This window comes from Arachis duranensis, chromosome 4 (genome assembly GCF_000817695.3).
Source record: "Arachis duranensis cultivar V14167 chromosome 4, aradu.V14167.gnm2.J7QH, whole genome shotgun sequence".
Taxonomy (NCBI): domain Eukaryota; kingdom Viridiplantae; phylum Streptophyta; class Magnoliopsida; order Fabales; family Fabaceae; genus Arachis; species Arachis duranensis.
The window spans coordinates 76,950,359-76,966,020 of record NC_029775.3 but is presented as its reverse complement, the minus strand read 5'-3'; the positions used below and the strand labels follow the sequence as shown (position 1 = coordinate 76,966,020).

At 33.2% G+C, this 15,662-nt stretch overlaps 1 protein-coding gene across 1 annotated transcript in view; it reads right to left on the bottom strand.

Moving 5' to 3' along the window:
- Window positions 1-11,052: 11,052 nt before the first annotated feature.
- Window positions 11,053-15,662, bottom strand: part of LOC107484586 (hexose carrier protein HEX6) — an 8,674-nt gene continuing 4,064 nt past the window's right edge. Inside the window, exon 3 of the mRNA XM_016105138.3 lies at window positions 11,053-12,362. Coding sequence (XP_015960624.1) covers window positions 11,295-12,362 — 1,068 coding nt within the window. The 3' untranslated portion in view covers window positions 11,053-11,294. The remainder of the gene's footprint in view (window positions 12,363-15,662) is intronic.

The following is a 15,662-nucleotide window of genomic DNA, read 5'->3' as shown; positions in this document are numbered from 1 at the left end:
ATTAAATAATAAAAATATAACTTTAATTTTAAACAATTTTTTAATATTACTAAATTTCATAACTACTATCTCTACACTGATAATAGTCACCATATTCACCTAGATTACATAGAATTTACCTAAATTATTTATACAAAACATACAAAAGCTTTATCATATGATAGTTCATAGTTGTAGTGTATCCAACTAATTATTTGTGAAAAGAATATGAGGATTGATTGTTTCGGGCATTGTACTACGGAAAAATGCGCGGAATTTACTGGTGAAAAATAAAAATAATTCGTCGATAATAAATTTATTGTCAGATTCAATCTGATGGTATAAATTTTATTGGTAATTATTTACTGTTAGATTTTGTTGTCTATCGGAATTTGCGACAAATTTAGCAACAAAATTTATTTTTTAAGCTATGAATATCTAGTGTCAGTTATTGATAGATTATTTTCGACGATAACTTTGGCGCCAAATTAGTGAGTTGGCTAGAATTTGTGATTAAGATCAATTATGTCTATTTAACTTTTCTCAATATATAGAGATTAATTAAGTGTGATTAACTCTTTATAATTGCCATATTTGTGGTTAATAATTAGGATAGAAAACCTTGATTATCATGTCTTTCCAAAAGATCTTTTAGCATTTTGATTTCTTTAATTGCCTTAGTTTAATTGCTTTTGATATTTAATTATTGCTTGTTTCTTTAATTTCTTGTTGTTTATATTTTTTATTTATTTCAACCAAAATGTTCGATTTTTTTATAGCTAATAATTGAGCACTTAATTGCAATTATAAGGGAAAACAACTTGAAATTAATATTTCCAATTATTTTAATTTGTATTATGATAACTTTTTAAATTTTGATTGAGAATTTATTGTTAATTTAGATTATGTTCCTAATGAAATTATATTGAAAATTTCTAAACTAATATTAACCCTTCCATCAAGCACTCAATGATTAAATGACGTGTTAGCTTTTAACGTGCTACGTAGGATTCTGCGTTAGGAGATCACAACAAACTTAATAGAAGAGACTAATTATCTAACAAAAATTGATGATTAGAAACTAGATTGTGATTCTCTAATCATAAAGGGAGGAATCGTTTTTTCATAAAATGCACAAGGAGGGCGGGATAGAATTTGACTTTATTATTTATGTTTTTTTTTTAAATAATTATTTAGTTTGAAATTTTACTGGTATACAAAAAAATATGGTTAGATTTAAAAAATTCTCCAAAGAAAAGAAAAGGACAATGATTGAGTGAGGTTTAAACTTGCTCTTAAGTATGACTAAATTATCGTTCAATTGGTGAAAAGAAAGGCAAAGTTCACCTTTTGAAGAAAGTTGCTATTGAATATTAATACATTCCATTATTCCAATACTCTACCTGAAAAGGTTGGCTAATGAGCAAATAAAACAAAAGGTAAAGTAATAATTAGATTTTCGAGGATTTTGATTTTGGACTAATTAGTTCTTAAAGAAATAAAAGTATCAATTAAGTTCTCTATGATAATAAATGGTAGATATGTAAGTCTTTTTATTAATAAATAGTATGAAACAAAATAGAGCTGTTTATGTATTATTATCTATAGTGATGGGTGTTCCGTTATAATCATGTATTATTTTTTGAGTTTTTATATAACTTTTTTCAACTACTCTCTATCTATTATAAATTTTATTAAAACAAATGAAGTTTTGTTCTAAAAATTATTATTTGCATAACGAATTTTTATAAATAAACACGTCACAGTAGGTAGCGGTACATATAAGCACTACTTTTAATTTTTATATGATGAATTTACAGAAGAAAATCACGTGTCTATTGTTTGTTATCGTGAAAAATTAAGTTAGTATTTTTTTGAGACTAATTAATCTAAGATAAAAATGTTTAGGAACCTAATTATCACTTTACTCTAAAATAAAACTAAACAAAGAGTAAAAGAAAAAAAATCAGCAAAGAAAAAAGGATAAAGATTGTTTTTTTAAAAGAAATTCACTTATTGTTAGCATAAAGTTATTAATTTTTAAAAATAAAAAATTTCAACTTTTTTAATAGTATTTATAAAAAATTATATCAAAATCTAATTTTTATTCTTTTTAAATATATATTTAATATATAATTATTTTATTAGTATTTTTAAATTTTTCAATAATTTATTTATCATTAGTATATTTTAGGATTATTTTTGTTACGAACGTAAACTTTTTGGATATTAAAAGTAGAAATGAAAACAGAGATCCAATCACCTGGAAAAATAAACATTTAAAAAGAATGAAGAAGAACGAAACATCATCTCTATACATAACAAACCTCAAATTCAATACAATGTTATGCATATATAAGTATATCACCAACTTGAAATCATCCCGCAACTATAACATATGTGATCCTAAATCTCCTATTTGCATTTTCCATCCAAGAAATATGAATTTAAATAAAAAATTTGTAACGTTACTGATCCAAAAAAATGGAAGCATCAAACACAAGCATGGCCACCACCATCACAAGTGCAACCGCCGTTACCGGAGAGAACATCACCATCTTGTTGAGGTTTGGTGCTGAGGCAACAACACATTAGAGCAACCAAAAGCATGAATCCCCATGCAGAAGCCAAAGCCTGTGCCCAACTCAAGTATTTCTCCATTACCTTGTTTGGAATGTTCTTCAACTACTCCTTTCATAGCCTCATATCATGTGTGAATTAAAGGTGGTAACAATTGGGAAGATAATAATGATGAAAATTTTGTGTGAGACATGGTGTCACACATGGTATGATGAGCTTAAAAGAGTCCCAAATAACATGCGCCAACCTGTGAGTTTTACATAGACACCTCCAATCATATTATCTGTTAAAGCCACATCTTAATGTGTTGTGTTTGTTCCTTACAAAATCATATCTACCATAAATTCTTAAAGAGAATCTTGTTACTAAACTTTAATTAAGATGAAGAAAAACTAAGCAACAGGGAATATAATAACAAAAAAAAAAATGTCTAATTAGCACAAAATTTGAGATTATTGGTTCAACTGAGTAACAACTGTTCATATGTATACAAATTTTAGTTTCTTCTTTTTGACTATTGATTTTGCTTGGTGATCCTGTGAGTCTCTTGGTGGTAAATGGTAATCATTTGGTTCAACCACTAAAACTTTGGGTAACTCTTAGTCCATAGCATATACGCAACATGACTATTATGATAATTTAATCTATCTACCAATTTTTAAAAAATGTAACAGAATAAAAGAGAGGTGGTCACTGGTTGCTTTTGGACTTGATGATCTCTTTACTCGTTTTTTTTATTACTTTCGGCAAAGACTAGGAGCCATGCTCATGTTTAAATGCACTGCATCACTAATACTAGCAGTTGTCACAAAGGGGAAAAAAGGTGCTTACTTTATTCCATTGCACAGTACTACTTATTTTTTAGTTGAACTAAAATAAATAGGTTGAATTGAAATTCAGTTTTATCTAACCAATCTCATCTTTTAGGAATAATAATAATAGTGTTTTGTACGTATGTAGGTCCTTTTTGGCATAGAAATCATAAGGGGACGAAGTTAGTTAATTTCACTCTTGTTAACAGTTGTACCATTTGGTGTAGCGATAAATGGTCGATCAAGTATTTACCAGGCAGAATGTATAAAATATGAAGTATGGTTTAGATAAATTATAATAATATTTTAATATTTAATATTAAAATATAAAATAATTTTTAATTGATAAATTTGTTTTATTTTTTATTAAGACACGATTAGACATTATAGATATGTATATTGGACAAATGTTAATGAGTGTTTTATCTTAAATTTGTTCAACACACAAATACAGCAACTAAACGAAATGACGGTACTTCATAGATTTATAGATGATGATAGCAGCAAAATATGACTTCCATGATATGAAATATGGGTATATATATATTGATATTGACCCTCAACAACGTAAAAGTTTTAAAATAGTAGAACATAGATACACGAACACGTTATAGACAACTACGGGTTTCTATATATCCGAAATTGGGCGATATTGACATCACGCGAGAAATGTGGATAATGTAAGTAACGCCAAATCAGGAAAACAGAAAACAAATTAAACAATATAAACATCAATTTGACGCAATAAATGCTCAATAGATATCTATGAAATATATAAAACGGGAGCTTCGAACGGCAAATAAAGATATATCTACTAAACACTTAACTGATTTAAAATTCAGAGTGTCATTATAAGTTGTCCTCTTGACCTAATCTGTGAACAATTGATATCGGGATTTCAGATTCTCATAAGTACGTAACCTAATTCAGGTATGGACATTTGGCACCGTCTGTGAGGACACATCACTTGTTACATTCTCTTCATTCTAAGTTCTACTTCGAGATGAGTTCAGCACAACACATGTTCACAAGATGAACAATGTAAGAAAAAAAACAGAAAATGCATGGTTACAAAAGACAAACATTAAAGCACATACAATAAAATTTTTACCATAGAGATAGAATTTACAAATTTAAATTTGTGACTATATCATTGTACGCTTCAAATTCTTATAATGGATAAAATAATTAAAAGGTCAATGATTTGGAAGATTAGTAATAATGTAAAAGTTGTGAGGTAAGAAATCGGAAAAAAAAATGTTTTTGCAAATTTACCACAAAATATACAACTTAACACTCAAAGATCGAAATTTTAAAAAATAAAGTTAGACGACGAAAATTCGTTCTTATGTTAAAAATTCTAATTAAGCTCCTTAAAGGCAAACCACATTCCTTCTTAGACACGTAAAGGTATGATTTATTTCATTTAAATTTTATAAAATATTTTAAAGCATATTATTATTTAAAAAATAATAATATAAAAATTTATGGTAGAAATAAAGGAATAATCTCTGAATAATTGTTTATTGAAAAAATTCACAAGTTAACTAATTTAAATTATAAAAATCCGTCATTCAATTGTTCAAATAATTGCTTTAGATTGGAAAAAGTTTCATTTAGATAGATTGCACTTAAATAAAAAAAATTTATTATGCAATTATTTTAAGAGAAATAATTCCTTTATCTTAAACTCAATATTTTCATGATTGTGTTACTATTTCATCCATAGTAAATTTAATAATTATAACTGATAACTTGAATTTATTTTGATATATGTTCGTCGGAATCTCAAAAACTCGGACGCTCGAGCTTACAAGTTACAAGTTGGGATAGCCACAACGAAAAATCCATAATGAAATCGAAAAATAAAAAACAAAAAGAAATCAATCTAGCATTCAAAGAATGAAAATATTGACTCTTGGATAGCACTGAGGTCCTGAGATCATGGATTGCAATTCACCTAAAGAAGTATTATATCTTAAGAGAAAGTTATTTTTTAAAAGTCTTCCTATAAATATTTTTAGAATAAGAGGTACTTTTTTCTATCAATATAGGTTTTTAATGAGGCCTCAATATAAATTTGTTGTATGGAAACAATTTATGGTAAACTCAAATTATTGGAAACTACTTAATTTATTATGTTAATTTTTTATTTAGTTTGTCCGAAAAAATGGCTTAGTACAAAGATAATAGACATTAAGAAGCACTTAAAAACATAACCGAGAAAATGGTAAATAGAAAAATGCTCAAATTGCTACCAAGGAAATGATATAGCGTTCAAATAGCACAAAATGACAAAATATAAATATTAAAGCCACTGAAAAAAGACAAACAAGTAAAATGTCATCTAAGAAAGTTCCGAGCTAACTAATAAGTTACACTTAGGAAATCCTACACAGGAAAATTATATTATATCAACTATCTTTCCATCTACCACTTTCTTAAAGATCCCAATCTTGGAGACGTCGAAGTCGGGAGCTATAAGTTTGATTTGATCTAATTCTTCTCGATGTTAAAGCCTCTTTTCACAGCAGCTTGTTCGGCCTTTCTAACCGAGAGGGAGAGGTCATCAATTCGTTGCATAAGTTCGGAAACTTGTTTCTTATATTTCTCCTCCCTAGCATTAGAAGTCACCTTCGCCTCTTCAGTGACTTTAACTTTGGATTGTAAACTCTATTTTTCTTCTTTAAGAATTTTTACAGATCCACTCAGGGTTTCAGCTTCCGACCTCGCCTCTTTCAGTTCCTTTTCCTGCTTAGATACCTTAGATTGAAAGATGGCTATCTCCTTCTCGGCATCTCTAATGTACGTAGTGGAGTGAAGTAACTAGGGGTGGCAAAGCGGGTCGGCCCACCCCAACCCGCCCTGCCCCGCCTAGGCCCGTCCAATAACGGGACGGACCGCCCCGCCCCACCAATTAAAATGGGTTCAAAATGCTAGCCCGCCCCGCTTTGTGGCGGATTAGCGGGTTGGTGGGCTAAACTGCTTGACTATTTTTTTGTTTGAAAAATAAAATTCATTAAAATTAACCAAAAAATAATAATTAAAAAATCAAATATAAATAAAAAATAGTCAAATTATAATATAATTTTTTTACTATTTTTTTTAATTTTTAACTTCAATAAAATAGTTCAAAATAATATTTGTCAATAGAATCATCTTTGTTTTAAAAAAAAGTCATATAATTTGAGCATATATACGAAATTGTAAAAAAAAATAAATAAAGTTAATAACTAAAAGATGAATAAAAACAAAAAATAAAAAAAGTCTATAAAAATTCTATAATTATTAATTTTATAATAGTAATCACTCTTTTATTTAATAAAAAATAAAAAAATAAAAATTTTCGGCGCGGCCCGCCCCGCCCCGCCAAAACCCGTCAATTTGGCGGTGCGGGTTTGACGGGTTTTTTAAACTTGACGGGTTCCCGACCCGCCTTTTTTAGCGGGTTTAGCAGATCGGTTCGACGGACTCGACCCGTTTTGACACTCCTTGAAGTAACATTCTCTAAACCCGAGGAACAGTTTCTTCTAGAGGGAGTTTAGCCAAACCCGACTTCGTCTTTTCAATCAAAAGATATTCATCATCGAACTCGGGATCCTGAAACTCTTTTTTTAAAATACAACCAAAGGAATTCAGAGAAGGAATTTCAGCTACCGGCTTGGTGGGAGAAGGAAGAGGTAAGACATCTTCAACATAGTGAACCTCGAGGCCAGCTCCCAAGGTAACTTCTAGTGGAGGGGCGTATTACTCAATGTAGCAGAGGAAGAAACCTGATCACCACTACATGGGTTCGGAGCAACGTTCGCTTCAGAAGTCAACCTCCTCTTCATTGCTATAATAGTCTCCAAGCCACCAGCCATATCAACTATAAAGAAATAAAAGCAAGTTCGTCAGATCCACAAGTATCAAAGGTCATTAGAATAGTAAAGGTAAAAAACACACAACAAAGCACTTACTAATAGCATTCCGAGCAGCATGTTCGTCGGCAAACAGTCCAAAGAGAGATAGGATTTTCACCCCAAAGTTCCAAAAGTATTTGGATACTTGCAAACTCGGAAGTGTTGACACGTTGCAATTGAATATTGGGAAACGACACATGAAAATTTTAATATAAGTTAAACTTTCATCTTTTAAAGTCATGAAAAAATGTGTGGTCCCCTCTACCCTCTCAATCTTAAAGACTTCTCTCCAAAATCATGATAAGACTCGTCAAAAAGGGTCAAGATCCTCCTATTCAGGATACCTTAGAAAGAAATAAATCTGCAACTTTGGGAGCTAAAAGGCATAGTTAACGTAAAAAAAAAATAGAAAAAAGACCCTATAAGAACCAGTCAACCTTAAAAACAAAGACAACAACTCGAAGCCCCAGATGGTAGCCCAAGTGTTGCAGTGTAGCTATGAAGGCGCACAACCAGTATAGCTTAGAATATCTTGTTGGAAGTCAGAAAATGAAAGGCGAACTCCAAGACGTGTAAACAACGTCTCATACATCCATAGCAAATCAAGTCGGGAGCCCACGTGATGATTAAAGTGACAAAGATGATCATCTAGGTGGGGAACAGAAAGTACGTATAAATTTCTTTCATCAGAATTAAAAATGACCCCAGCCACTCGTACAGCTTTGAGCTCGTCCTTAGTGATAGTACAAGGAGTGGAGCTCACTTCCTCGGAAACCCATGAATACAGGTCTACACGTTGACCTGCACGATGCAGAGGATGTGGAGCTGGCCTAGAGGATGATGTCCCAACATGCTCTCGAGAGGCAACTACCTTTTTTCTCGGCATCTCAGAATACCTACAGGGGCACCACCACCACTATGTCATGGAGAGAAAATTTATTTTTCTTTCCTATAGAAAAGGAAATCTCTACCCTAAAACCACCATAAAATCCATAAACAAGAACTCTACGAATTATTCATGCCCCAAAAGGGAAAAAACAAGAGCTAAGCAGTACTACTCCACTAAAGTAATCTGATTACTAAATCACCCAAACAACAAGCAACAAAGAATACCGAACAATGAAGCAAAAACAAACATTTTAAGAATGATATAAAAAACATGCATTTTCATCATTTCACAGTTTTAAATTTCATCGTTTTCACAAAACATATAGCAACGAAGCAAACATGAAGAATAAAGGAAACAAAATTTACCTGACAAAAATAACAACCACAAGAAGGAGGAAGGAAGTCTCGAGTGCCCAAAAAGAACCATTGGCAATTGAAGAAGAGGCTTTCTCTTTCAGAAGATGAAAAGTGGTTCTTCAGAAACAAGCGTGAAATGAGAAGCAAAGTAAAGAGAAGTAAAACTCACTCTTATCATTAAAGGGTTAATGTTTCATTAATTGATTGATTGATGGAAAGAGAGAAAGAAGTATAGGTGATGGTTCGAAAATCCAAGGGAGAACAAAACGGTTTAAGAAACTGCACAACTTCTTTTTGAAAAGAGTTTTGGTGCTCAAAAAGGCCCAAAAAAATCCAAAAATACAAAAAATGGCCCAGTACATAAAATTTGGACATACTTGGCAAATCGCAAAGTTAAGAGACCCAAGTTGAGGCACTAATATAGAAATTATGGATAACGAGGATTCGACTGCCACAAATTGAGCGTTACCGACATCATGCGAGAAACATGGATAACGTAAGTAATGCCGAATCAGGAAAGGAAAAACAAATAATATAAACGTCAATCCGAGGCAATAAATGCTCAACGAATATCTATGAAATATATAAAACGGGGACTCCGTGACAGGTAAGGATATATCGACTAAGCACTCAACTGACTTAAGTTTCGGAATGTCACTACAGGCTGCCCTCCCTATCTAGTCTGTAAACAATCGGAATCTCAGATTCTCATAAGTACGTAGGGGTGGCAAAGCGGGTCGGCCCGCCCCAACCCGTCCCGCCAAGGCCCGCTCCATAAACGGGGTAGACCGGCCTGCCCCGCCAACTAAAATGGGTTCAAAATGCTAGCCCGTCCCGCTTTATGACGGATTAGCGGGTTGGCGGGCTAGCTCGCTTGACTCTTTTTTTTTGAAAAATAAAATTCATTAAAATTAACCAAAAAATAATAATTAAAAAATCAAATACAAATAAAAAATAGTCAAATTATAATATAATTTTTTTACTATTTTTTTAATTTTAACTTCAATAAAATTGTTCAAAATAATATTTGTCAATAGAATCATCTTTGTTTTAAAAAATAAATCACATAATTTGAGCATATATACGAAATTGTAAAATAAAATAAATAAAATTAATAACTAAAAGAAGAATAAAAACAAAAAATGAAAAAAGTGTTTAAAAATTCTATAATTATTAATTTTATAATAGTAATAACTCTTTTATTTAATAAAGAAAAGAAAAATAAAAATCTTCGGCCCGGCGGACCGGCCCGCCCCGCCCCGCCAAAATCCGTCAATTTGGCGGATTTTTTTAATTTGGCGGGCTCCAATTCCTAGCCCGACTCGCCTTTTTTAGCGGGTTTAGCGGATTGGTCCGACGGACTCGACCCGTTTTGCCACCCCTACTAATAACATTATATTGACGGTAAATTATTGTTTTGTTGGTTCTAAAAATTTTCAATTTTTGACAACTAATCCAAAAAAAAAATGGAATTTTGATTCAACATTTTGTTAGAATATTTATTAGAAAACCATTTAGAAAGAAGATGCAAAAAATTGAGGAAAAATTTGATATATACCTTTTTTATTTTCAATTTTTACCATTCATGTAAAAAGAAACTCAAAAAGAAATTCACTTAGCATGATATTATCAAATATGAAAGATGAAAAGATTTTATTTTCTAAGCAAACTTGCAAATAATACATTAAAATATAATCTCTAAAAAAAGTTTTTCAATTATTGTCTTCGTATATTTGGTGTATTTTATTAAATGGAAATTATTTTTCAAGAACAAAAATGACATTCCTTCTTTTAGAGTTATTTTATTAAAAAATAAATTTTTAGACATTAAAATAATAGTTTATTCTAATATTTATGCACTAGATATTGTAATTGCTATATGCAACGACAACATTTATACAATAATTGCGACCACATTGATGATGCATTTCTAATCGATATAAATAAAATTGTAATTACATTTCAAAACAAAATGGCCTTATTGTAAAGTATTTTTTGAAACAAAAATATTTGGTAAAAAAAGAATTAGACAAAAACAATCAAAATTTATTATTAATTGTTACAACAAAAATATGAAATATGAATATTTAACTTAACTTCAATAAAATTGTTCAAAATAATATTTGTCAATAGAATCATCTTTGTTTTAAAAAATAAATCACATAATTTGAGCATATATACGAAATTGTAAAATAAAATAAATAAAATTAATAACTAAAAGAAGAATAAAAACAAAAAATGAAAAAAAAGTGTTTGAAAATGATATAATTAAAGTATGAACACATTACATATGTATATATAATTTTTATGATTTATATGATATTTAAGTATTTATGAATTAAAAGTCAAACTATTAATATTAGTCGTACCATTATTTAAGTTTTACCAAAACTTTTTAAAAATATTTTTGATAATGTATGTCACATATGTCAATACTTCCTACTAAATTTAAAAAGTTTACAAAAATAACTTCTATTAATATTTTCAAACCCTATTTGGTGCCATATCTAATTTATGATTGAAGTGTTTCTGAGTTAGTAAAAAAAAAATGATTATATATAGTATTTCTTCGAACAAATCACAGATTACTATTCTTTCTCTGTGTCATGAAAGATCACAAATGAACCTGAATCACGCAACTCTGATAAGTTGAATCGACCTATATAGATAGTTACGTTAACGTACATACATTTTCCAGCAAGCTTAAGAATATACTATATATAGCAATTAAACTGCGGTCATTACTAACTAACTAGTCACATTTTCAAACATCACATTATATCAAGGTACCACTACTACTCTTGTTTCCGACAATCCTCTTCCAAAAGAAATGTTCCCTCCAAACTTTCTCCATTTGCTCAATTGGCACATTCTTTGTCTCAGGTAACAAGAAATACACAAAAGCAGTCATCAGAACCACCCAACCGCCAAAGAAGAAGAAAGTTCCAGCCTTGAAATGGCACAACATACTCAGAAAAGTTTGAGCAACGATAAACGTGAACAGAAAGTTAACCGCAACATTGATACTCTGCGCCGCCGAGCGAATTTCGAGCGGGAAAATCTCGCTGGGAACCAACCATCCCAGCGGACCCCATGACCAGCCAAACCCGGCAACATATATGCATATCAAAAGCAGAACTAGATATGCATATTCCTTTGTTATTTCGCCATGGTCGCCGAGCTCGGCGGCCATAATGCTTCCAATTATTACTTGTGAGAAGAACATTTGGATTCCTCCAACTATGAACAATGTCCTTCTTCCCACCTTGTCAACCAACAGCATTGATATGAAGGTTGAAGTGGTGCCTACTAGCCCCGTCACCACCGCGGACAAGAGTGAAGCGCTTTCGCCCAATCCAATAGTCAGAAACAAGATTGGAGCATAGAACGAAATGACATTAATTCCTGTGAATTGTTGGAAGAAGGGTATGGCAACTGCCATAACTAACTGAGGCCTATACTTTGCTTCTAGTATGTTCTTGAATGGATGCTTGATGGAATTCGAAACGTTGCTTGCTTCGATGAGGTCTTGGAGTTCTGTTTCGACGTTCAAGGTGCCTCGAATTTTTTGCAGCATTTGTTTAGCTTTGTCATGGTCATTGCTATGCTGCATTATGCTGTTGGGTGTTTCTGGCATGAAAATAGCCCCAATAGTGAGCATTGAAGCTGGAACTGCCGCCATCGCTAGAGAGATTCGCCAGCCCCAACCGCCTTTGATCTTTTCTGTGCCGTAGTTGATCAGATTGGCTGAGAGAACACCGATTCCGACACATAGTTGGAAGCCATTGTTGAATGCTCCTCTGTATCTTGGTGGTGCCATTTCAGAGAGATATAATGGGACTGACTGCAAAGTGCAAAACAATCAAAACAAAAAAATTGGAAAACTAAGCAATATATGTGCATTATGCTCATCTAATGATAGTTATGCTTTGAATTGTTGTTGCAGACTTGCAGCTGTGGTTAATTGTTATCGTTATTAAGCATCTTAGATGTCACACGTCTTATAACACATGGCATAGCATTCTATTTTATTTCGTTGCTTTCTTTAGTTCTCCATAGTCCATAGTAATACTAATAGGCTCTTAAAAGCTAGTTCTTTTTTTCTTTGTTTCAAAAAAAGTTATTGTTCTAAGAACGAGATTAAAAATTGAAAATCTGTCCAGTTAATCACAAATTGGTCTAGTTAACTGAGAAGCGATCACTGAATCGATCCGGTTCAAGATAAAAATTGGTCAACAATGAATTGATGAAAAAAAAATTCAAATAACCAATTAAACAATCAATTAATTGATTTAATGATTAATCAATTCAAAATAATAAAACATAAAAAAATTTATATATTTTATGAATAAATATATTTTTTTTTGAAATAAGTAGTGCTCAACACAACAAGGTGGAGCATCAGAACATAAGTAACAGGCTACTAAACGTACAGACCACCAAGGGTCAACACAATAAGTAAAGTACCCCTAGTCATCTTCGGCATTGCCATCAACAACCAGGAGGTTCACCACCAAGCCACTCGTCCGAGAGCATAAAGGATCTGTTTATTATTTCCATCACCCCTGAGCCTTTATTATTGAAGACTCTACCATTCCTTTCTATCCAAATTGCCCAGATAACAGCAAAAAATCCAATCAACCACCGCCTCCGCTCATTCTTTCTTTGTGAAGCATTCGACCAGCTCTCAAAATGTTGCTTTATTGTACCCGGCATAGCCCATATCCTTCCAAGAGCGAATAGCCATGCACACCACACCTGACAAGTGATCTCACGGCCAATAAATAGATGACAAGCAGATTCAACAGACTTACAACATAAAACACACATATTATCATGCTGGTCAATGACTCCTAATTTGCATAGCCTCTCCTTAGTATTCACCCTCTCAACCAAAACAAACCATGAAAATAACTCAACCCTTGGCGGAGCAAAACCCCTCCAAATAGCGCTAGTGAAGCTATAGCTCGTAATTTCCTCCGAGAGTGCTACTTCCTGCATTACCTGCACAAAGGAATTAGAAGTAAAAATACCAGTTTTATCATATTTCCAAACCACCCTGTCCTCCCTCTCAGTTGTTATTCTAACTGACTGCAAGACCTCATGGAGTTGGTGTAAAAGATCCAGCTCCCACTGAAATAATTCTCTCCTCCACTGGAAACTCCAGATCCATTCTAACCCATCCTAAAATCCGCACTCTCCTATAACAGATCCTGTAAGGTTTGAGACCGAGAAAAGTCTTGGGAACATCTCTTTCAACCTTCCACCAGGCAACCAGATATCCTCCCAGAACTTGATTGTTCTGCCATTTCCTACATCCATAGATAACCCTCTGATCATCTTTTCTCTGATATGTGGCTCCCTGATCTGGAGCTGACAGATATCCCTCCAAGGGCCCCCTCTTGAAGGAATAGGCTGACCACACAGCATTACAGAGGAATTCATGCTGTTACAAGAGCAAACTACTCTCTTCCATAAGGGGCAATCCTCTTTTGAAAACCTCCACCACCACTTGAATAGAAGGGCTAGATTCCTAACCACTGCATCTCCCACTCCTAACCCACCCGCCTTTCTAGGAGCCATCACTATCTCCCATCTCACTAGTGGCTTCCCTAACTTCCCATCCTCCTTACTCCACAAGAACCGTCTTTGCAGTGAGATCAACTTTTCTGCTACTGCCTTTGGCATCTTGTACAGGCTGAGATAGTATATAGGCAGGCTATTGAGGACAGACTTAATGAGAACTAGCTTGCCCGCTTTATTGAGAGTCTTCGCCTTCCACAAGCTTAACTTTTCTTCCACCTTATCAATTACCGGTTTCCAAGTCTTAACTAACCTTGGGTTCGCTCCCAGAGAGATTCCAAGGTATCGGACTGGCAAAGAGGCTTCCTTACATCCCAAAAGCTGACACATCTGTCTCGTCCAACACTCATCACAATTAACTGGAATGAAACTGGACTTCTCAAAATTAATACTCAACCCGGACATCAGTTCAAAGCAATGCAATAAGCGCTTGTAATTCCTGATAGTCTCTTCCTCTGGAGGACAGAACAGTATTGTATCATCTGCAAACTGCAAGTGTGACAGCTCAATATGATCTCGTCCTACCAAAAGCGGATCAATGCGCCCATTTGTTACCGCCTCTCCGATCATCCGATGAAGGACATCAACAACTAGCACAAATAGAAAGGGCGACAGCGGATCCCCTTGTCGTAGACCCCTTTCCATTTTGAATGGCTTTGAAGGGGATCCATTTATTAGTACCGACATAGACGCCGAACATACACATTCCTTAATCCAACCCCGCCACTTCTGACCAAATCCCATCTTCTGCAGAACAATGTCCAAAAAACTCCATTTGACCCTATCATATGCCTTTTGAAAGTCCAGTTTGATTATCGCTGAGCTCCTTCTTCTTGCCTTAATCCACTGCACAGTTTCACAGGCTATCAAAGCCCCATCATGAATCTTCCTGCCTTGCACAAATGCACTTTGAGGCTCGCCTACTAAGCCTGGCATCACGTTTCGCATTCTCCGAACTAGCACCTTAGAGATAACCTTATACACACAACCCACCATACTAATTGGCCGGAGATATTTGATTTCTGTAGCTCCAACAAACTTTGGTGCCAAAGCCACCCAAGTGATATTCGAATCCGTAGGGAGCCTAGCCGACCGAAAGAACCCCATGACAGCTTCAATGAACTCCTTCCCAATTTCATCCCAGCACTTCTTTATAAATATATTATTTTATTATATCCGAGTTATCTTTGATTAAATTTTGGTTGAACTTTTAAATTTTTGAATTTTTTATTTTACTAGTTAGATTACTGATTTAATTTTTAAAACCATGATAAAAGGCGAATGATATTAGTGTATTTGTAAAAATAAGACTAAAATATTTAAGAAGGATTCAAACTCGTGGTAAAGTTAATAAGAGATAAGCATTAATTCGGAAAAAAAAAGGTAAAAAATAATAAAGTTAAGATCCACTTTTTCTTTTGGGATAAGTATTGTTTTGGTCCCTCACGTTGAGGGTCGGAATCGAACCCGTCCCTGATCTAATTTTCGATTTAGAATCGTACTTAACGTTTTTTTTTTCGTATTAAAATCGTCATTTTCATTTTCTTGGACAAAAATACCC